General features: G+C 40.2%; 1 protein-coding gene across 1 annotated transcript in view; it reads left to right on the top strand.

The window, feature by feature from the left end:
• The window catches only part of mapk1 (mitogen-activated protein kinase 1), a 37890-nt gene that overhangs the window by 5581 nt on the left and 7388 nt on the right, over positions 1-24921 (top strand). Inside the window, exons 2-8 of the mRNA XM_085476438.1 lie at positions 18328-18510; positions 19533-19722; positions 20004-20120; positions 20408-20522; positions 21470-21601; positions 22613-22722; positions 23826-23954. Of these exons, the coding sequence (XP_085332564.1) occupies positions 18328-18510; positions 19533-19722; positions 20004-20120; positions 20408-20522; positions 21470-21601; positions 22613-22722; positions 23826-23942 (964 nt within the window). The 3' untranslated portion in view covers positions 23943-23954. The remainder of the gene's footprint in view (positions 1-18327; positions 18511-19532; positions 19723-20003; positions 20121-20407; positions 20523-21469; positions 21602-22612; positions 22723-23825; positions 23955-24921) is intronic.

The raw sequence follows: 24921 nt of genomic DNA, 5'->3' as shown, positions 1-24921 counted from the left end.
CAACCTTAAGCACTGTGCGGAGAGTAAAGGTACAGCTTTAGAGTGGTATACGTTGCAAAGACGTTTTAATGTCAGTCATCTTGCTACTCTGTGGAGTTCCCCAAGGTTCTCTTTTGGGGACAGTTCTCTGCCCACTTCCCATCTGATCTATTGCTTTTTTAAAGTTAGAGCATGTCCTTCCACTTCTATGCTGATGATTCCCAAATCTACCTGCCCCTCACGCAAAATAAAGTGCTTGTTAAAAAGTTAGAAAGTCTTAGTGACATCAAAACTTTGATGACCATTTTAATGAGAGTAAAACCAAGGACATGATTCTTGGAGCTATTTATTGTATTTGTTCATAATTGGACTGGATCCTTATCTATTATAAATAATCCTGTAAATCCTGAAAATTGACTTAAAATCGGGTAAAGAGATTAAATCCACTGTAAAATCAATAAACTCTTTCCAGTTTATGCTTATTTCTATGGCCAAGTCCTTCTTATTTTGAGAGAGTTACATCTGCTTTTATTGCAACTTGACTTGACTATTGTTACACCCCGTTGGATTGGATCATGCTTCCCTTTTGGATCTTTAATTGGTCCAAAATGACGCTGCTCGCTTATATACGATAAAGCATGTCCCATGTTCTGGCCTCTCTTCACTGTCCTCCTGTGCTTTGTAGGATATTATTGCATGTTTTTTTTTAAATCCCTTAATGGATTGTCACCAACAACAACTGCACATCTCTTAACACCTTACGTCCCGTCAGCATCACTGAGAACGGCTGACCAGTTATCCCCCATATCCTGAAGATTACACTGAAGAACGGGAGGGTCATGTCATAGCTTCTAAACTGTGAGTTGCCTCTCCATATTAGGCTGACCTTGCAATTTTTTAAGTACACTTCAAAACTTATTCTTTGTCCCACAATGACATTGGCAGGTATTTGGACAGCTGAGCTGTGTCATCTTGGTTTTCAGTGTGTCTGAACGCTCTGCTGGAGACACACTCAGCTATAGTCCAGACACTCTTGCTACTTCTAGAGGTGGTTTATATTGTTCCGGACTGTACCGACCGCTTCCCGTAGCTTTATTAGCCATATGTTTCAGGGTGCGTTGAGCTTCAGATTTCAGCACTAGCACTGGCCCAAACTGTGCACACTAAGTGTCAGAGGATCTAATGACTTTGTAATAGCAACAACAATAGAGAAATGGATACATGTATGGTGTAAGCACCTGATGTTGTCACCATTAACATCTTTTTGCTTTGCTCCTTGTATTTGCGCTCTTGTCACAGTAAAGCAGACTGTATGGGCCTGAAGGAGTGACACAGATGCCGTCCCATGATGGCTTCTTCAGTTTCGCTTATATTCACAAATCGGTGATCCTTTCGCAGTCCTTACTCAGGTTCAGGTTGAAGCCCAGTTGTTTCACTGACTCTGGTAGCGTTACTGTATTTTTGGCTGTGTGTGCTTCCGAGTCAGAGGCGGTTGGAGCGAGTGCTGTGCGAGCCTCAGCCTCCTTGCACTCCTCTTTCTGCGTTCTTTTTGAGACCTGTGGTTTTCAGCCAGTTGGGCATGTAGCTTTGATGTGCAGCAGCCAGCGAAAGTGTTGCAGGGTGTACTTCAGACATCCCTCAGTTTGCATCTGAAATATTTTTAAATACCATCAGTCAGTTCTTTGTCAGGCTGCGCTGCTGTATGGTGGTGTTGGGCTGCAGTCAGCTGGCCTTTATGAGTCAGTAAAGCAGGATGCACTGTTCTGTTGTTGCATTTTCTATAGAGATTAAACATGAGTAAAAGCCACAGATGCACAGTGATACACTGATTGCTTGTGTGATTTCTTTTTTTTTTTTTAAAGATTATGAAGAACTATGTTTCTACAGCTCTACTGGGTTTAACTCCTTTGGATTATTTAAACCAAATTCACATTGAGCATTTAACTGTCACCATCTTGCTGTTTTGAAACCAGACATGACAAGCTACAGGTTGATCTGACTAGTTTGTTATTGACAGTTATATACCAAATCGGTATACACGTTATTTCTCCTTTTTGACTTTAATAATGATCGTGCTTCATGTTTTATTCACTGTTACCCAAAATGAGTGACTGAGCCCATAAAGTAATCAGAAAAGTGTTTACGGAGGTTCTATAAGATCAGATATCGCTGATGTAAGCTTCTGCTTAAAGAGCGTATTTTTGGACCAAGAATCCCACTTCTCTTTCTGGTCGCCCACTGTACAGCAGGATATTCGTTTTCTGTGAATTCTCATTAAATGCACATTTTGTTTATTTTTCTACAAAAACCCTGAAACATGATGCAGATTCTTTGTAACCTAAGTTGGTACGCTGCATGAAGACATTTGCTTACCAGTCGACTGTGAGGTATGTCTGTGTCATTTTCAGAGCAGGCCTATTTTTGCTTTCAACAACCTCTTGTTGGTGCCTGTTGAGGCTGGAAAGCCCTGACATGAGCAGATGTACAACCACAGATTGGTGGTACACTGAGCCTCTTAACACTGTATGCTTACACAATCACAAGATACTGTATCACCCTCTGTGATAATATTCAGAAGCTGCCATGGCAAACTCTGCCTTTTTCAACCCGCCCACATGAGCAGTTAGATCATGGGGGAATGCTGCTGAAGTGGCTCGTGTTTATAAAAAGTTTTACATCTGAAAAGATGGGTGATAGTTGGTCAGATTCCACTTTTTTTTGTTCATATCACACTGGAACAAGGAAAACGGCAGGAGGGGATAAGTCGTATGCTTTTATATTAGCTAGTATGCAGTGGGGATCGCTTAGTGAAGCCTGTTTTAGGAAAGAGACTCTGTTTAATGGCCACCAGAGGATTACTCCTGTGGCTGCAAAAAGACTTGTAGTCCTACAGAAGGCTGCAGAAAAACAGCAGCCAGACACCATGTCTATAAATGGATTCTGGTTAAATACATGGGTTCATTCACTCATTTCAGGTCATATTGAATAAAATATTAAAGTCCATTTTGTAAATTTTGATCACTCTAAGTGTCAGATTATTCAGAATATGCTGAAAATGCTCAACTCAAGGCTTCAGAACTGGACTTGACTAACCAGTGGGTGACGTCACGGTGTCGGCGTTTATCTTTTATACGGTTTGTGGTAAAAACAAAGCAGCACACTGAAACTGCTCCAGTGCTATTCGAAAAGAGCTTTTTTTGTGTTGATGGCTATATAAACAAATAAAGGGAAGAAATTAAATAAATTAACCACATTAAAGCGCACTTGCGCAGACATGTATAATAGAAAAGAAAGACATGAACATGACTCCAGATTCGGATTATAGTTAATTACAACTAAATAAAAACGTAAAGTTAATTGTGAAGAAAATAGTTCTTTAGTTTGTCACACAAAAAGCATCAGAATGCTTTGGGATAATATTTGGTTTATTAAACTGACAAATGCATGGAACTAAATTTTTCGCACTCACCAAACAGGTGGTCCGATGCTTGGCTGCTCCAGTCTGCATGCCAAATATCATCGGGCAAGATAGTAACCCAAGGTTGCTCTGCGATCCATCCGGTGTGTGCAAATGTTAGATAGAAAACACATACATGCATGGAAAAAACATGAAAAATGTGGTTAGCACAACAAGTGTATTCAAATCATAATTCTGATTGTAAAAGCTGCCAGACAGGATTTATAAAAATAAAAAATAAAAATAAAAAGAGCTCCTGTGTGAATGTGTGAATGAGGTAAGTTGTATAAAGTGTTTTGAGTGCCCAGTTAGAGTAGAAAAGCCCTATATAAGAACCCGCTGGACTAATAAGCACCTCTGATATCTGGCATCTCATAATGTGAACCTGGCTATCATTTGAGCTTTGGTATTGTGTAGAAATACAAAGTTGTGTTATCACAGCAAACTCTTTGGTATCACTGACATCCAGCATGGGAAACACTTGTTGCTTGTAAACATTTCATCCTAAATTTATTTGTCATTCTTGTCCTCTGGTGATTCTGACTCCGTCTCGAGTCCTTGACCTGCCTGATTCTTAGCCACCGCCGATGCTCTGCTTCGTCCTCTCGAAATGCCACTGTGGTGCCCATCTCCATGGCAACTCCTCTGCTTCTGACATCAGTACCACCACTCCACAGCCAATGAGAGAGGGGGGGAGAGAATGAGAGCCTTGACACTCTGAAATCCTGTTGTGCAATTCAGAAGGAGATGTAATTTGGGTAATTTGGGTGGCTGCGCCTGCCAAGACGAGCATGACGACTTCTGGTTCAGAAGGGCTGTAAAACATTCAGGCGCTGCTCTGCTGCGTTGATGTTAATATCTGTGTTGATCATCAGGACTTAGAGGTGCATGTTGTTGCTGCTTTTACTGTTGCATCCGCATTTCTCAGAAACCACAGTGCTGAGCTTACATTAGGACTTGTAACCTAATGAGAAAAAGGCAGATATCGAGTTCATGCACAGTGAAATATGCAGAATTAGCTTTGATTCTATCACCTGCCCTCATTTTTATGTCAAGGTATGCTTACGAAAGTTCAACTTGCCTTAAAATACACACACACACACACACACACACACACACACACACACACACACACACACACACACACACACACACACACACACACACACACACCAGTGTTATAATGAATACTTTTTTTTTTTTTTTTTTTTCTTTTTTTTGGGCTTGACAAGCAAAGTTTTGCTGAAGGAAGGATGTTTATCACAATGAACAGTGGAAGATTCTTTTTTTTTTTTTCTCAAGAAAAGTTGCATGTTTTCATTCAGAGATTTTAAAACACGCCTGTCTTTGAATTACCTTAGGTTAGCACCCTTTCGGCTGAATAGTCTAAATTATCTGCATGAATTACAAATCACAAGTGTGCTTCAATAAACAAACAAAATGTAATTGCCCTAAAATAAAGACTTGTGACAAACTAAGATATATTTTTTGTTAATCGTTCCGTATATGAAGTGACATAAAGAACTAGAAATCCATGAAAATGACTCTGCTAAGCCCCAGAAATATTTAATTTAAAAGCACAAAATTGCAACATTTTAAAAGCTACGGTCAGAGTATTTGCTGTTTTTAGGACTTCATTATAGTCTTCACTCCCACAGTGGAAAAATACCTTTTTACAATTTTCAGTGTGACATCTTACTTTGGTTCATTTATCAGTTTTTAAACCAAAAGACTGAGTTTTCTAACCAATAAGTCACAGTAAAGTCCAGATTCTCTGAAAGAAGTCTAAAGGATTCCAACTTTCTAATTACAGTTCATCATTATGAAATCTAAATGCGCTTTAAATAACTATGAAGCCACTGACAAAATCCTTGTGTTGGTCAGGTTGAGTTCTGAATTCTAGAGACTGCCGATGCTTTCATTTGCACAATTTGTTGTCTATGAAAAATGTCTTCCTTGAGCTCTTGTATTAATTGGTTTCCCTCATTCAGAGATGCGAGAGAGTGCTTCATTTAAATGAAAGACTTTGAATTGATGCAAAAAAAAAAAAAAACCAGCATCTGAATCTGAGGTTCAAGTGTTTGGTCAAAGCCTTGGAACTGGAAGGTATGCTGTGGCTAAATAGGAGAGAAGCAGCAGGCCTATGGTCAGAAATTAAAACATGAGTGCTATCTGTAGGAGAGTTCCTATATTAAGCATTTATATCAGTGGTTCTTAGCAGATGCCTAAAAATGGGCTGCAGGGAAAAGTTTCAGTGAGTCACATGTGTACAGTTTTTTGTTTTGCTGTTGTGCTTTTCTCTGACTTGACCTCTGTAAATTACTTGATGCATGCTCAATCATCCAGGTGAGTAAATCCCCAAAAGTTGATTCTGTTCATCTGGAAGTAGCGTTTTCAGCGGGAGAAATGTTTTGTGACTCATCCAGGTGACTTCTTCAGTCTCAGCTGACTGCAGGTTTCCCCAATCTTATAAACAGTACATTTGCATAATGACTGAAACCAGCCCACTGAAGGAACAATGGGCTGGGTGGGCTGGGAGGTCAGTTCCTTAATCTTAATTATGGAAGTTTTCATGACCATTGATCAACACCCACTGATCAAAGCTACTTTATCAAAGATCACCATTCACAGAGAGTTGGGGAACGGCTGCAATCACAGCATTGTAAGATGGTGACAGATGTACCCTTAGGCCCCCTCCTCCATTCAGAGACTGTCTTTCCCTTTTCACGTAAATGGCCTCCTTGACTCCGCCCTCAAACCAGCGTTCCTCCCTGTCCAGGATGTTACATCCTCATCCTTGAAAGAGTGTCCACTGGCCTGTAGGTGTAAATAGTCTGCAGAGTCCTGGCCTGACGAGGTAGCTCTTCTGTGCTGTGACATCCACTTCGGCAGAGGTTGTTTGGTTTGGTATCACCCTCTTCCTGTAGCCACTTCCTGGGTCTCGTTTCAGAGGCTCGTAAGTATTTTCGTCACTGAGCGACAAAATTTTCTTATGATAGTCTTTCTGGTTTAGCAAAACTGTGCATCTACCTTTGTATGCCGGAAAGATGATAATGTTGTGGTCAGTACTAACTAGCACCATTGTTCCTTCAGTGGGCTTGTTTCAGTCATTATGCAAATGTACTGTTTATAAGGTTGGAAACCAGCAATCAGCTGAGACTGAAGAAGTCACTTGGATGAGTGATGAAACTGAAAACACTACGTCCTGATGAACAGAATAAATTTTGGGGACCTCTGTAAACACCTTCCTAATGGGTTTATAAGCTCAGTCACCCATAGCAGGTCATACTGAATAAAACAGAGAGTCACTTTCGGTCATTCTAAATGCCAGAAAGTTTTTTTTTGTTTTTTAAATTTGTTCGACATGCTTTAGAAAAATTGGGTTGTGACTCGATGACTCAAAAGAATGACAGCTGTAACTGATGGTAACAGGTGGAGATGCACATTAAGACTGATGGCGAGATTCTGTGCATTCAGGTTTTGCTTCATTTGCCTGATATTAGTCTGCTTTATGCTTTTAGGTTAAATAAACTATATAAATTTATTTAGATGTCATGTTAGCAGCTGTGATCAGAGAGTGAAATATAAAAACCTAGAAAGAAGTCAAGAGTACGTGTGTGTACGTATAAAGTATACTTTTTTTTATTTGTTTGTTTTAAATGTATTTTTTAAATACATTTGGTTGTATAATCCACTTCATATGTGAAGAAATGAAAGCAATGAAATGACTTACAGTATCAGTAAAAACAGATGTTCCTGGCATCTAATTTACCAGTTATTGTACTGGTAAAAGAAAATAATCGACTAGTTTTATAGTAAGAAAAATTAGAAAATAAAACTGAAATAACATAGAACTGAATGAAATGCCTCAGTCCATAGGTTGGCTTACTGACACCAGTATTGTGCCTTCCTAATAGCTGGCAGCTAACTAATAATAACTGGCGTTATTTTATTTATTTATTTAAATGCAAAAATTTGTGTTGGTTTCAGCTTCAGCTGTTGGGTTTTGGTCTGCTGGACTCGTAAACATTTTATACTCAAAAGGATGGGGACAACAAGCAGCAAATTTAAATGTTACAGTAACGTTTAAGCCTATAATGGTTAAAATATTAAGGCTATCATAACGGCACACCTAAATATAGAGCTGGGGTTATGAATGACTCCATACAGTCTCTTGGAGTTATATATGTCTCATTTTCAGTCTGAAATGACACTGGAAAGTTAATGATTTATTCCACGTAAATGGATTCATTATTTTTTTTATGATAGTAGCAGAGGTGGCTTTTATTATAGGAGTGGCTTCTCCCCTATGTAAGAATAGACTCCACCAGTCACTAATGCAAAGCCTGTGACGAAACCCTGCAGGCCACACTGAGGCTGTACAAATATATTAGAAAACTGCGATGCATACTGTGTGAGGAAATGGCTTTGAGGAAGAAACTTTTCTCTGCTCATGCTCTTCAAAGTTTCTTTATCATGTTTGTGCTAAATAGTCTGAATTGCTGCAATAAGGTTACCTGCTAATTATTACTTATAAATGCGAACAGTGAGTGAAATGATATTGTTGAGCTCCACGCACTATAGCGCTTTACCTCTGAAAACAAACTATAGGTATGTTTCAATGTGGGCATTTTGCTGACGTCAGGGAAACAAATGGCTTATTGTGCAGAGCTGAATATTTCATACACCCATGTAAGCTTGATTGAAAAGCACCTGCAGACACAAACACCATGCTGGCATGTTTTTATAAATGGGTTATTGTGGTTAGTGTACACAGAAACAGGAAAGACTTTTTTGTTTTGTTTTTTTAACTTTTTTTCTTTCTTTTTTTTTTAGTAAGCATGCAAATGCAGTTAAATCTATGATCGTTCCCAATGATAAATGCTGGAGGGTATAAATCTCAATGAACTTGAATTAAGCTTTTGCAGCCAATGGTCAGTGTCGCCCGGTTATCTGCTGAAGCTTCTCAGAGAGCAGCTCAAAAAGATTAAACTTAACTGATCTCTGTGCAGAAATAAATCAATGTTACAGGATGAAATTAACAAAAATAAGATTGCAGATTACGTGTTCTGTAGGCCGGACAATATACCAGTGGTTTCTGGTAGCAGTGCAGTCGTGTTAAGGAGAACAGTTTTCATAGTTGTTGCAGATGCACATGTCAATTTATTTCACTGTAGGTTAATTTTGATATTATTGTTAGGAACTCATTTAAGCAGTTTAAACAGGGGAAACCAATGACGTGTTTAAATTTATGTGTGGCTTATTCAACTGCTATGGTCCAATCACTTTTCTTTTTTTCTTTTTGTAAAGTTATTTTTCTCTTGGTTCTGACTAACATTTGTCTATTCAGGAAAAATTCCATGAGTAATCTGCGATGTGACTGATAAGCAGTTATGACTTGCTGTCGGTCTGAATCAGTAACTGCAGGCCACAGCAGTAAATTGTAAATGGCAGAGACGCTCGAGTCCTACTGTACCACCTCTTAATGCAGCAAACCCCCTCACAGCAGCACTGAGTGTGGTGTGAAGCCCAACCCCACAGCTATGGTACTCACGCTGCCTTTTTAAACCTGTGACTGTGATGTCAGTCCACATTCTCACCATGGGTCGCCCTTTAAGCACAGTGAACTTTGCCCCCCCCCTTTTTTTTTTTTCCTTCCACTCTAACCATGAATATTGTCATGGTTACAGTCCTATTGCATAACTGAGAAAAGCCTTGTATTCTTGTCTCCATGGAAATGGAGGCACCCCACCCCCCCTACCCCCACAAAGCTTCTTCCTGAGCAGTGAGCATGCTCAGAAAACACTAAGTGCACAGAGGAAATAGGAAAAACAAGATTTCACTACAGAGCAACTTCATTAAAATAATGATTGCACAAGCTGTGTTAAATTTAGCTTGTAAAAATATTATTGCATAATCATACCTAGGCCTTTTTTCCCCAAATTCAGGAAAGTACACAATGTGGATCGAAAATTGGTCCTATTTGATTCACCTTTTTTCCTAATTGTAGGCCCGTATAACTCAAAGTAAAGGAGAATTTAAGGATTTAATACAACTTTTATGCTTTGTTTAAAAACACTGATTGGTTGACTTTACAGCTGATTCTTAATAAATGCAGTTACATGTAGGGCTGGGCCATATTATACCGTTCATGGTAATACCGGTACAATGTTAGGCAATGATAAGAAAATGAAATATCGCAATAGAATATGGGTAAAACGCGCATGTGCAGTGCCTTTGTTTTCATACGCACATGGCTGAAAAGCATGGCGGCAACGGAGAATGAGAAGGGAGAAAGCGGATCATTGAGTGAAACGGATGAATGAGAATTGGTTTGTAAAAATGGTGCCACTTCAGTGATGTGGAACTGGTTTGGTGTTTGTCCGTCAGATACACAACAAAGCACTTTTTTTTTTTTTTTTTTTTTTTTTTGTAGAACATGCAAGCGGGCCTCGTTATTGACTATGTGCACGAGACAATGCTAACTTCCTGGTTTGAGACCGGATGTGGGGTTGTATATTTCCGGTAGCTTTACTTTGCGGTCAATCGCTACTGCGAAGATATATCCTCCACAATCATGTCCAAAACTCGAAAACGGAAAGATTGCGTTAAGTTACAAAGAGCAGAACGTGGGAACACTCACCGCTGTTGTGTCATAAAAAATCTAATGATCAAGCGTTTAGATCGATCAGTTGTTTACATCACTCAACACAAGCAGAACTGCATTACTGCAGCAGAAGACACATCGTCCACATTCAGAAGCACATCTCTGTATAATGACTGGTCTTATGAATTAAACAGGCAAATGTTCAGCATTCAAACTACAGGTGAAGAATAGTCAAACCAGATGTTTCCCCCGTTATGTCCATATCAGCTAGTCAAGTACACACCTACACAGCATATTAACAAACCGTGAAAAAAGCCACACAAAAAATGAATGATTGCTGGTAATGGTTTCTATACATTAGTATTTACGAAGGGTATGTTGTGACTTACCTTCAAAATTACAGCGGTCCCTCGCTATAACGCGGTTCACCTTTCACCTCGCTGTTTCAGATTTTTTAGTGCAAGTTTGCATGCTTTTTTTACGTCACATTGTGTCCTGCGTCCTGATCGCTGCAGACGATCTCCTCCGTGACGCCTCTCCTGTACAGTACAGAATCGCTGCATTGATTGTTAACAGTGTGACTCTGAAGTGTCCCCCAAACGTTTTGCATCGTCAAAAATAAATTTGGCTACTTGATTTCACCTCTCGCTGGTTATTTTTAGAACATAACACCCGCGATAAACGAGGGACAGCTGAGAAATATAACATTTGAATCCCTTTTCTCTTTTGCTCTGAGGCGCGGGGGAAAAATATCGACAAGTCAATGAACATCATTTACAGATATATTGGGTAAATGCCCAAGACATCTATAGAAATGTAAATCGCCACTTGATTCATTTGCTTAACTTGTTTTGGACCGTAAACCAGGCGCGAATAGGACACCGGAAACAAAGCTCCCCACAGGAGTTTCCGCACCGGAAGTAGCATATGCTAACGTGCACATAGTCAATTGCAGTATTTGTCGGACTAAGGTGCTCGTAAATCTGGGAGTAATCTGGGCCCTAAACTCCGTCATCTACAGGTCCCAAAGTCAAACGAACACTGCAGCATCACTGAGAGTAAAAATCTGTCTAAATTCTTTCATCTTTAATAAAACGATCAGCATTGCTGCTTTACCAGGTGTAACTATGAAGTTTAGCATCCAGGCATCCATGAAAACAGAATTTATTACTTTTAACGGAGGTAGAAGTTAGCAGGAAGTTAGCGGAAGTTAGCTCGCTAGTTTCGCTAGTTACCTCAGCATGATATTACATGTTCTGACTGAGAGATTTCTGAAAAAATTCAAATGTACAGCTCTGCTATCACTTCCAACATAAATGAAGACAGGAAACTAAACAGCAGTGATGTTTGTAAAGTTACTGAAGTTGGGCTAGCTGGTATATAATGATGTGCTACGTGATCGCTAGCGACTCAGCTATGTTAGCATAACATAAACAGTGAAGCTGGAGGATGAACGCTAACACTTTTCCACTCGATAAAAGTTAACGTGAAGGTTCCTGATGGTTAGAGACAAATACAGTCGCATGGCAGGATGCTGTAAACGGACCAAACTTCAGTCAGAAGAACAACTGAGATAATCCATCCACAATACGAGGTTAGTCATTAATATACTGCAACAACATGGGAATAGAGCAGCTGTGATAGAATAGAGCAGCTGTGATAGAATACAGCATTAATGAATCAATGGTACAGAAGTGGAGGAAGCAAGAAGAATGAGTTGAGTAAAGTTTGATTTATCTGACTGCTTTGTTTCGCTTAATGTGCCTTATAATCCCGTGCACCTTTATTGTCCAAAAAATACGTATTTGACTTTTTTATTTGGCACACTGCAGTTTAATGTTGCAAAGCACCTCTTTTTAACTTCAGTGGATATTATACATGGTTATGCTCTGGATATGCCAGCCCATTTCTACTGGAAATGCCTTTTGGTTAAACTTTCAGTAAGGAATTTGCATTTGCACTGTTAAATTTTTATATAGCTTCAATGCACATAAAAAAACAGCTGCTTGTTTAAGTAAAAATAAATGGATGGGGGGGGTTGCACTAGTAAAGTTGTGGAGTTGCATTTTGTCTCGCATCAATTATATAGTCAGTTATATCGTTATCGCAAATTTTCAAATCTATATCGTGATAAATATTTTTGGCCATATCGCCCTGCTCTAGTCACATATGACGTTTAATGCTTTTTGATGGATGGATGTAGGTCAGTGAAATGGTCAAAAAAATTACAATAGTAAAATAAACTAAGTTAAACTATTGCTCATCAAAACAGGATAGCTAAAAAAAATGAGGGCTTTAAACCAGGTTTGATCTGCAGAGTAATAGCTTTCAGTTCAAAGGTCACAGGTGCCTGAGAGCAGCCCGAGTCCACCCTCCAGTGATAAAGCCGTGCAGCTCAAAACTGCCTTAGCAGGCAGAGATAACTGCATTAAAACTACTTGGTGAACTCTGTACTTTGTACTTCCTCAAAGTTCCTTCTGCATGCCAGATAAAGGGACAAGGAACTGCAGGGCTTGGCTCAGTAAATATGGTGAAATACAGTATGAACCAATACTTTTTGTTTGTCATAAATTCCTATAGCATGGAACAGCATTTCAAAAGCTGAAACCAAAAAGTATTAGGCCTTTTTTGCCTTAGAAGAAGTTTTATCTTATGTCAGTGCGATCATTTAATAAATACTTTACAGTAATATGAACCACAAAAGCACCAAATTCTCTTTTTTGCAGCTGCAGCCTGAGAATAATAAAACAAAAGAAAATTGTGCACATCAGTTCAGGAACAGCAAGGTTGCTCATCTCAGGGCTTCATAACCAACGATTGATATCTGCATTCATCTTTATACCATCCTGGTCTTTTGCAAAACAGGAAATGGTCACATGATCATGAGCACAACATTGTGCCTGATGTATTTCACTAGAAGGTATATTTCTGCATCAGAAAATGCAGAAACGTTTCACCATGCCAACTAAGACACTGAGCTTTTTAAAAGAAGTTGCAACCAATGTTGTTTAGAGTTGGCTAAACCGTGATCCTTTTCTAGACCTGATCCAGTGATTTATGATGCCTCACCCCATAAACCTAATTGATGTGTGAAAATATGTGTAGTCTGATTGTCACCCTTAACCCCTCCCACCTCCAAATGTGGACTTTTCGTCTTTTAAAAGCAGAAAATATTCATTTCACATGCATGCACATGTGAATCAGAGCATAAGAGTCCAGACAGATGAAAATCCTGTCCAAAAATACAAATCAGTAGATTAGAGGTGGTACTTCAGACTGTTGTGTCTGTGTGTTACTCAAAGCTAACAGGAGGTTTTACTCAAGAAAAGTCCAAATGGAGATTTGTTTCACAGCTTTTTTGCACTAAAGGTTTGTCATCCAGAAATATTGCCATTAAATACTGGCTTCATCAGAAAGTGACCTCCAGCACTTACTGGGCCAGTGTGAAATGACAGGAATGAGAATTAACACCTCATAGTCTGAAGCCGTGGTTCTCAGCTGGAAATAAGTGAAATGCCCATTTCAGGTCAGGGAGGAGTTGCTGCCTCAAGTGGAGGAGTTCAGGTATCTCAGAGTCCTGTTCACGAACGAGGGGAGAGTGGTGCTGTACCGGTCTGTTGTGGTAAAGCGAGAGCAGAGTATTGATTTACTGATGAGTCTACGTCTACGTTCCTCCAAACACCTCAACAAGTTCTGGGTAGTGACTGAAAGAATGAAGTTGCTGGGAATGAGCTTTCCTCTTCTGGTGGCTCCTCACCGGAAGAGGAAAGAGAGGGAGAGAGGGTGAGGAGCTGCGCATCGAAAGGAGCCAGTTGAGATTGAGTTGACAGTTGACTAGAGTGCATCCTGGAGATACCCTAGGTGAGGTGTATTGGGCATATCCGGTGTGGAGGAGACCCAGGGCAGACTCAAGAGCTGCTGGAGAGAATACGTTTCCGGCTGGCTTGGGAAGGCCTTGGTTGTCTCTCTGGAACAGCTGGAGGAGGTGGCTGGGGTGGGAAGTCTGCACTGCTTAGACTGCTGCCCTTGTGACCCATACTGGATAAGCAGCAGATGCATAGATGGATTTATGCTGTGAAATAAAGTGAAAGCATCAAAGTCTTCCAAAATATACATTTTGTTATACCATCCAGTACTGCTGCAGACCTGCTGTTCTAAATGGTTCCAAAGTTAGGGACATATTTATCTTTGACCTTTGACATATTATCAGTTTCATGAAAATATTTAGCTTCTCATGTCTGCCATTTCCACAAACTAGGAGGAGGCTGTTGTACCATTGACTGTTTAAAAACAGTACGAGGATATGATGTCTGTGCCAAACTGCCTCTGCCCTGGATCGGATTGCAGCTTTGATGAATAACTACTGTCGTTGCCTGCTTCTCTGTACATGAGGGCATCTGCTGGTGTAGAACAGTTACATGGAGAACTATTTACTTACCTCCCACACACACACACACACACACACACACACACACACACACACACAAGTGGAAAGGAAGGTCACTCATATTTCCCTCACAGAAGGCTGGCACACTTGTGTTTACATTGCAGTCCTTACACCCCCATCACTATAGCAACTCATTTTCTTATTTTGTCTGACTACGTGGGTGTTTTTCAGTCATTTCTGTTGTGTGTAATGTGCCGAAATAAAACAATGCTTGTGTAGATGTAAACGATGAAGCTGAGGAAGATGATAAAAGCTGCAAATTCTCTCAGTTTGTCATCCCGAGGTGCAGCTGCGTTGTGCAGTTTTGCTTTTCTGGTTGTACCAAATGGGGTGAGATGAGCTGGCAGCAGTGATTTGCATTTCCTGACAGTACTAGGTCAGCTGGACTTGGTTTGGATGTGTCATCTGAAGATGTTTGATCATTTCGCACACCCAACACCAGGCTGTAAATTAATCGTTCTCCATGACGTATGTAGGCGGGCTCAACTTCTGTCATTATTATTCAGTTTAAAAAAAAAACCCAAAAAACTAGAACATACAAAAAAACAAAGTGCTTTTATAGTCAAAATTGCAGTCATTCATGCAGACTAATAATTGGAAAAGATTAATTGAAGTCGACTCCTGCATATCTTCTTATTTATTTTAGTAAAGTGTGTTTGCTTTTGTTTTGGGTTTTTTGGTAAGGCTGTGAGATTTAGGTTGAGACCACAGCGTGGGTCTGACACAGCCATTAAGAGTGGGGAAAAAAGCCAGATATTCAGCAGTGGACATGTCTGTACCTGGGGTAGTGTGGAGGAGGTGTTTCAGCACAGGCAGGGCTGGATATTTGAGTGGATGAACACTGAGCCTGTTGGGTGCGAGCATAATCACCCACATTTTTCCACATAATCACTAAAGATACTTTTTCTAAATTAAAAATGTTTCCAAAATAAGTTACAGCTAAATTTGTTGGATCATTTTATGATGAATGGAAATGTGATGGCAGTGAAGTTTAGATTTTGTTTTCTAAAAGGCTTAATGTGTCCCACATTCAAAACATCACATCTGCTTTCTGCTTTGGAAATTATGGTCTCTGCACAGTTGCACAAGAGAAAATAAGACAAAGTGGGCAGACTAAACAAAAATCCAGCCAACATGTTTTTACTAGTTAGTACAAATAAGTGGTGTCATTCTTGGAAGTAAAAACCCTGCAGAGAAAAGTGCTGATACACAAACCCTCTTCATGCCAAAGGGTGTGCTAGTGTTTATTTTTCCCTTTCAACATCTAATCTCACACACACGGTGTTCATGTGCTGTGGTCCTGTCTTTGTTTATGGCCGCTGGAGTTGCATGGTACATAAAAATATTCCAGCACCTTTGGTCAGGGCGTCTGTCAGTGTCTGTAGGCAATGATTAGGATTGGGTTTTCTGCTTAGCCACATGCGAAGTATGACAATGAAGTGTCGTAGACTAATTTTGGAGTAAGAGTTTTGAAAAGGCTTGCAAATGTTTTTTCCAATATAGTAACTGATAAGCGTATTTATTATTTTTCCCTGAGCCTGGATCTGCTGGAGGTTTCTTCCTGTTAAAAGGGAGTTTTTCCTTCCCACTGTCACTAAAGTGCTGCTCATAGGGGGTCATATGATTGTTGTGTTTTTCTCTGTATGTGTTATTGTAGGGTCTACCTTACAATGTAAAGCACCTTGAGGCGACTCTTGTTGTGATTTGGCGCTGTGTAAATAAAATTGAATTGAATTATTTTATTATTATCTATATTTTAATCGTACATGTTTGTGTAATGAGCCTTTACCTTAGTGAGGGATCTCTCTGCTAAGGTTGACCTCTGCTGTGAAGAATGTGTGATATGAAAGTAGCTAGCTAAGCTTTGCATGTTAACTCCCTGCTCCTTCTCTAAATCTAGCTTTAACTTTAGATCCTCCATACCCGGCATGCAAGACGGCTTCCTAATTTCCTGAAAATGTTTTGTCTTTATCACATTCCAGATATGGTTTGGTTGAAAGCACTTAAACCGGTTGGGTTTCTATTAGTGGTGCAACGGATCACAAATCTCATGGATCGGATCACGGTTTTAAGTCACAGATCGGATCAATTTTCGGATCAGCAAAAAAAGGAAAAAAGAGAGAATTTTAACATTTACTTATTAACTTATTTAAGTAATTTTTGCCTATTTAAAACCTTCAACTCAAGACTCATTCCATGGAACTGTATAAAAACAAATTAAGGTGCAGTACAGGGCTTTGTATCTACCACTCCGCTGTGATATAATGAGCGGTCACGGTCACGTAGCTTTCCGTTGACCTGCAGCTCCACCCATTTTTAGTTGGGCAACAGAAGATGCCTGGGACAGTTCAGCCATAACTTTAATCTTTTCCTGCTCATACATGCCTGGAACGATCTTGTCACTGAAGTGGACGCGCAACGGGATATCATAGCGTGGCTCAAGCACGTTCATCATTGTTTAAACCCCTTGTTTTGCACAGGAGAGTACAGCCTCATGTCTGCAGCTAAACACCCCAGTAGCTTCTGTAATAGCTTTAAGCGGTCGAACTGGGCAGCAAAGGGCTGCTTAAATACCTCAAACTCCTCTGCTCCTCCACTTGGACCACTAGCGCTGACCATAGCTATCGCTTGACAGACTGACCACACTCATACTTTTTTTCCTTCTTTTTCGAATCTTCGGATCACGTGTGTGCCGAACCGTGGAGTGGGATCGGTTTGGATTATGGATCAACCGTGATCCGCTGCACCACTAGTTTCTATATTGCTGTAGTAGTTCTCGTGTAAAAGCTAATGTGCTACACTTATCTTTCCATTTTAGTGTGTGCTTACTGTTTTACAATACTTTTAATTCAAACCTAGCATTTCCTGCCGATTTGACTTAACATGAAAAACTTTTCGCTTGCAAACCACAAGAAGGAAGTGGCATTTGTCACAGAGGTTTGAGCGGGTTTGATTCACACAGCAATGTTTCTTTATTTTTTATCTGCCATTTTCATTTGTAAATAATAGTTAATGTAACGGTTAAAGGTTTTTTGGTCAGTTGTTTTTAAAAATTGTATGGTACCTTTTTCATAAATCCTTATTTGGGATTATACGTGACTTTTTGGTGAATGAACATGTGGTCTTTTTGTGGAATAGGTTTTATTGTTGTCTTCTAAAGATAGTTATTAGAAGTTAATATAAGCTACAGTATCGTGCTGGTATGTGACATGTGTGGTTCTTCAGGCTGCACTTGTTGAACTTGCTTGGCCCAGTAAGCACAGAAGCTTAGAGCTGGATATGGAAGAAATTGATTATATCAAGTGTTATTTTGTGCGATATTGGTTATAGCTTTAATATTGATTACATTGACTACAGTCTGCACAGTCTCCACCAAACATTGACTTAAGGCAATTAAAGGGGGAAAAAACCTTGATTCCAGGTGTGGAAGAGAGGGAGAGTCCTGAGCAGTTCATCTTAGTGAGGTGTGCTCCATCAGCTCAGTGACCCTTGGTCTGTATTTCTTTGATTGATTCTCATATTTACCATCCCAACTTGAAAACATGGTTTTCAACATTTGGATAATGGCTGTGCTCAGTTTTGGGCACAGCTGGGCATTCACAGAGGAGAGAGTGTGACTCACTTTCACCACAAAGGCCATGTTCTTAGCTGTGTTAGCACCATCACCACAGCGAGAAAGTCTTGGTCACCTGCGGCCTTTCTGTCCTAATAAGTGGTTCTGAATCGTAATTATAAATTAATGCAGTTATTGCACATATCTGGCATTTGAGTTTTATGGATTTAAAAGGTTTGCATTTTTGTCTTATTTTGGGGTTTTTGTTTTTTTTTTAAATACAGCTCTGCCTACGACCGGGAGAACAAGATACGCGTGGCCATCAAGAAGATCAGCCCCTTTGAGCACCAGACCTACTGCCAGCGAACCCTGAGAGAGATCAAAATCCTTCTGCGCTTCAAGCACGAGAACATTATCGGAATCAACGACATTATCCGTGCACCGACCATCGAGCAGATGAAGGATGTGTATCCTCACTGAAGCATGTTTGAGTGTAAAGCGTCTCATTCTTGTGTTTGATGGTTTTCTTTAGCTGCTGGTCAGATTGGTATTACCACCAAACGTTTGTGGTCAAGAGGTTTTTATTTGTCTTCCATTACATAATAGCCACCTGTCGCCATACAGTTGGCAGAGATGCTTTTCGCTGTAGCCAAATGGTAGCAGACTATCAAGCCTGCAGGCACTGTGTATAGTTTTACACTGCGTCTGTGACTGAAGCCTGCAGCTGCTCAGCCTGGCAACACAAGCATGTGCCCAAGAACAAATACTAAATTGCACTGGCTTTCTTTCACCAAGAGTCGTCAGGGAGGTGGAGTCCACCTGGACCAGTTTCAGTACATATTGGCCTCAAGAGCACCAATCAGAATCCTCATGCTTAGGGACTTTGAAACTTGACTAAAAGTCCTAAAAGACCCAACAATTGATCAGATAGTTTTGTATTTTTGCAGCTGTGCATCCGCCTTTGCTCTTATCAAGTCTTCCTTTAACAAAAAAAACAAAGAAACGTAAAACAGTGAATAGTTTTACTGAACTTAAATGTCAGTGAGCTTTCAGCATGATGAATACATTTATCAAAATTTACCATACTGACTAATAATGGCCTCGTAAGTGAGTCATGACTATTGACTGTCTGTAAATGATGTATGTAGTCACTCTGACGCCACACGTTAGATTGTGAAACTCTGTTTTGAATCCTCAAGTGTTTTGGCTACGTGTGTGTGTGTGTGTGTGAGTGAGTGAGTGAGTGAGTGAGCATCTTTGTGGGGGCCAAAAATTGTAAGTTTACTCTACTTGTGGGGACCAAAATGTCGTTTTAGTGTCAGGGTCACGATTAGGTTAGGGTTAGGCATCCATTTTTGATGGTTAGGGTAAGCGGCCAGGGAAAGCATTATGTCAATGAGATGTCCCTGCAAGGATATAAATACACACGTGTGTGTGAGTGATTTTTTTCAGTATAAAAGCCGACTTTCCTTAACCTGGAACCGTGCAGATATATTGTCCAGGATCTAATGGAAACAGATCTGTACAAGCTCCTGAAGACTCAACACCTGAGCAATGACCACATCTGCTACTTCCTCTACCAGATCCTGCGAGGGCTCAAGTATATCCACTCTGCCAACGTACTACACCGTGACCTGAAGCCTTCCAACCTTCTGCTCAATACCACCTGTGATCTCAAGGTAGCGTCTCAAGCAGATGCTGGCTTCATTTAAATGCTTGTTTTCAGGCACTTACCCTTAAGGCCCCATTCAGATATTTTTCTTGTCACGGGAAAGACCTCCTCGTATGGTGGTTTAACTAACACCAGACATATTTTCATCATGATTAAATAACTTAATGTTGTCATAAATCCTCACCAATACAAATCTGCTGTGGAGACTCTCAACGTTTTACAGCCTATAATTTTTATGTTGTGTCCTCTAATGTGACAATTTCTTGTGCCTTTCTCATTTTTTTGTAGATCTGTGACTTTGGTTTGGCTCGTGTGGCTGATCCCGACCACGATCACACTGGTTTCCTCACAGAGTACGTTGCCACTCGTTGGTACCGAGCTCCTGAGATCATGCTCAACTCAAAGGCGAGTAGAGTAACAGTGGAGTATGTTTAGTGTTTTTAGGTTTTCCCGACTTAAAAAATACTTTGTGCCCTCCATTGAAACGTGTTGATTGGAAAACGACGACCCTGTTAGTGATAATATCTTTAAACTTTGTATTTCTATTTCAAGTCTTAAACTTTAATTTCTAAATACTAGTTGGAATAATTTAAAATGACTTGCAGCACTTGATAGGCACATGGTATATTAATGCTGTGTATAACTAAGTTAGTTACTGTAATCATGATTATGTCTGTTCTACTTGATTTCAGGGCTACACCAAGTCCATAGACATCTGGTCAGTGGGTTGCATCCTGGCTGAGATGCTGTCCAACAGGCCAATCTTTCCGGGGAAGCATTACTTGGATCAGCTTAACCATATTTTGGGTAAAAATAAACTTTGCATGCAGTAAACATGTAGAACTTTCCATTTTTTAAAAATTCAAATGAGTTGTGTTGATGTGTAAGTCCACAGAGGCTGACATTTAGCCCATAGGCCACAAAATTAAAGCCTCCTGCAAAATGAATCTGCCAGAACGGATCAGAGATGTTAGGGTTAGGTTATGGGTCTATAAGTCAAACACACATCTAGATGAATCCCATGATCCCCACAAACCGCACACACCTGAGTCACTTCTATTGCTCCATTGTTCAGCTCAGGTGGTGGCTGGGGTTCAGCTGGGGCTCTGTGGCTGTGTAGTGCATTGCTTTGTGGGTCTATCATAGCAAGCATTGAGGTTTTCTCCAGTTTGAGCAACAGTGGCCATGTAATCAGTAAACGTCTGCACCGGTTACTGGTTATTCCAGTTATTCCCTCTTGGATTCCTTTTGCTTGGTACTCGCTGCCTCATACTGGGAACCTGTTTTGTTTTGGAGATGGTCTGACCAAGCCGAGTCCTCCATGATGAACTTTGTTTTTCCTGATAATGAATTTGTTTGGTCTGTATTTGTTTGGTAGTACAGTGTATCATTATGGTGTGACTCAGCTGCGTTATTTAGTCTGTAAGAAAAACTTTGATACCTTTAGACTTCACACTCAGTCGCAACAGCTTCCTGGTGCCAGTCCATAGATACCGTAGACACTAATATGTCCTTATCAAGTCGGACTTTTTTGTCTCTTGGTGCTAGACCACATGTTGCTTCTCCCATCTGTCCGTTCGTTGTGCGGTCTGAATGTTTTTGTCCGTTTTTGAGAATTTTTCCTTTCAGTATAAACTTTTAGCGGAGGCTCTGCAAATTGTTACATATCATATCATTTATCATTTTACATATCATTTATTTATCATAAAAGAACAAAATCTGATTGTCTTTATGATTTTCTATTTGTCCTCCAGGAATTCTGGGTTCTCCCTCACAGGAGGATCTCAACTGCATCATCAACATTAAAGCCAGGAACTATCTCTTGTCACTGCCTTTGCGCTGCAAAGTGCCGTGGAACCGTCTCTTTCCCAACGCTGATCCAAAAGGTAAGAGGTGGAATCTCACCATAACCGCAGTATTTGGTCATCAGGGGATTAGTAAATGTTAAACATTTCCTGAGAGAATTTCGTTTTATAGAGCGGGGAGAAAAATGATTGCCTACACCTGGCTCACCTCATACACATCACATTACATTCATGTTGTGTCTACTTCTTTGATGACCTGTGCCCTGGCACAACACACAGCAGTCACAGTAGTCACAACATCTGGACTTTGGGGCTCAAACACGCTCACTACACTCTAATGATGTTTTTGCAGGTTCAGTTGGTTTTTCTGTGCATGATGGTTTTCTGTCTCCTTCACTGCTGAAATTAAATCAAATCATTCATAAGAACAGTGCTAATAAAGGCAGAGTGCCATTTCAACATAGTGAGAAAAGCTTTAGTAAAATCTTTGGTAATCACAATGTGAGTCCACCAACAGGCAGCCTGAAGCCAAATTCAGAGAGAAGCTGATGATAATATTTACACAGTGTAAATTTGAGTTTACTTAAGAAAAACGTCCTCAGAAGCTGTAAAATTCACAGAGAGAAGCTGAATGATGGATTTGGTCAAACTCAAGAACTGTGGCCAAACCTTTACTCAGAGCACAAAAGCAGTGCAGGTGGATGACGCGATATTGCTCTTAAATCCTTTTCTGTTTACAACACTTCACAATGAGTCACCACATATTCACCGTATCACCATGACATCTTCCAAACTGATATCATGCAGTGACACAGGCTAACACAGATGTTTATTAGAGCCATTCTGCAAATTCAGTAAGCTGAACCCCTCATTGTCACACAGTATTAAGGTTGGATGAAGGTTGGATGAAGAGATGCATCAAATTCGTGTTCAGTAAAGAGCTGATCAGAGGTGGACTGACAGACTTTGGTGTCAAAGGATGGTTTAAAAAAATGATAACATGTTGGATGTAGACTAGGACCTCTAGTGGACAGACAAGGATATTGTTGTTGTTTCAGAGTCACCTACAGTAAGTCCATCTTTGTGTTACAGCTCTGGACCTGCTGGACAAGATGTTGACCTTTAACCCTCACAAGAGGATCGAGGTGGAGGAGGCGCTGGCACACCCCTACCTGGAACAATACTACGACCCCACAGATGAGGTGGGTCAGGCATCTTGTGCTATATGGATCACCTGGGTTCAAAAAAACAGCACAACTTTTGTTATTTTACAAGATGATTGAAGAGCAGATTTCCAGCTTTAATTCAAGGAGTTCAGCAGAAGTATTGAACTGTTTTAGCAGGTGCTGTATTTCATATGCAGTTTTTTATATATATATAAATACTGAGTCCTCCATTTTCAGAGGCTCATGTTCAGTTCAGGCCTGATCCTCAACATGAGGTTCAAAGATAACGATGGGAGTGAAGACCGTCAGAGGGTGAATGTACGCTTAAAAGTGTAAGAAAAAATATTATGGCATGAATTGTGCTTGTAGTTAGAAATTGTTTTTAGGTGTTCAAATAAAGTAGAAAAGCATCTTACAAGAACCAGTCGCCGCTAAAACGAATGAATGCACTCGTCAGCAGATGCATCTGAAATACCACAGCAAGCAACTGAAGTGGATGACTGCCAAATTATTTTCATGGTTAATAAAAACAGTTTCAGAGAATTTTGTCACTCTTGAGTAGGTAAACATATCAAAGTCTGCAATCACGAGCCACCAAATGCAACCTTGTACACTCAGGACCAGGAAGGCCAGATTAGACTGGCAGCAAACGTCTAAAAGAGCCTTCAAATATTCTTTGGAAAGATGAAATCAAGAGAAAATTGAGGAGGAGAGAAACGGCTCATTAACCCAAAGCACACCACATCCTCTGTCAAACATGGTGCAGGAATGTAATGAAACGGGCCACACAAGATTTCCATTAAATATTAAACACAGTTTTTATGTTTAAAATTGTTAGTTTGTTCAATTAATTTTGAGGCTAAGAAAATGGAAATACAAATGTCTGTAATTGCAAAACAGTTGATGCAAATTTCCATTGAGCTGCTTGAATTAAAGCTCAAACGTGCACTTCAGTCATAACTTTGATCTCAAAGTGATGGTAGTGGCGTTGTCCAAAAAGCTGCCTGCATGTTTCTCTGATCTAAAAATGTTCTTAATTTCTTTTGTGGTTGTTTGTGACTTAGCTGCTCTGTTGGAGCCAAACCTAAAGTCTCCATGAACATTTACCTCACTCTGCCCTCTTTGCTCTCTGTCTTTAGCCTGTTGCCGAGGCCCCATTTAAGTTTGACATGGAGCTAGATGACCTACCCAAAGAGACGCTGAAGGAGCTCATCTTTCAAGAAACTGCACGTTTCCAGCCCAGCTTTAGGTCCTAACATCCCACACAGGTAAGTACACATCACTGCAGCCCAACTTATAACCCTAAACTACTGAAAAATAACCTGCAGGGGCTGGTGACACAAAACTATGAGCAATTTGTTAAGAAGTACACAACAACCAACTTTTCCAAGGTCATAAAGATCAGGGAGATCCTCATGACTGTCCCACCTCCGCTGCTTCAAAGCGCGGTGGAGTGAGTCGTGTTCCCGCGTTGAAATCTGCTCAGGATCACTGGGGTTAAATTTAACAGCTCATCTGTTTAAGAGCTGTAGTCAGGACCTCACAGAGTAAGTTTAAATTTTGCTTTTGTTGAGTACGAAGCCGAGGTACTGGACAGGATAAAACCACTTAAAACCATCCATCTAAGCACTTTAAACGTAGTGAGTTGTGCTTTACTGCCATCAATTTGTATCCAAAGCAAGACACAAAAATTGTTCTGTGGTATGAAATTTAGATTTTTCAATATGCAGCATTTACCATGTATTAAGACTTATTTTTTCCCTATTGCCAATGTGTGAATTGATTGTAACGCAAGTTAAATTCAGTATAGTTTAGTGTGAAGGGTGTGGGACAGATATTCCAAGAAACTCTAAATGATAAGACTTTAATGTTCCTTAGCTCATGCCTCGCTTCGGTGCCTCTGTTCTGCTCCCACACTGTCAGCAGTGAGCAACACTAGTAATAATAATGGATTGGATTTATATAGCGCTTTTCAAGGCACCCAAAGCGCTTTACAATGCCACTATTCATTCAAATGGCTAACCTGTGTTAGCCATTTGAAACGGACGAACGTTCTTTGGTTTTGGGAATCAAACAAACCCTGAGCTAACGCTGGTTTGCCGGTTACAGGGTATCTGATGTACTGTCTTTAAGTGGCTGAGGTCATCAGTCCGTCCTCTCACACTAACCAATGGCACATACATGAAACATCCTGAAGTTGCATCTAGCTCCCTAGCTCCAGATTCTGCGGTTGCT

Source organism: Copadichromis virginalis, linkage group LG12 (genome assembly GCF_057382275.1).
Source record: "Copadichromis virginalis isolate Kocher_CV1m ecotype Utaka linkage group LG12, C_Virginalis_male_GT1.1, whole genome shotgun sequence".
Classification (NCBI taxonomy): domain Eukaryota; kingdom Metazoa; phylum Chordata; class Actinopteri; order Cichliformes; family Cichlidae; genus Copadichromis; species Copadichromis virginalis.
Note: the sequence above shows the minus strand (reverse complement) of the source record. Positions and strands in the feature narration are given on the sequence as shown.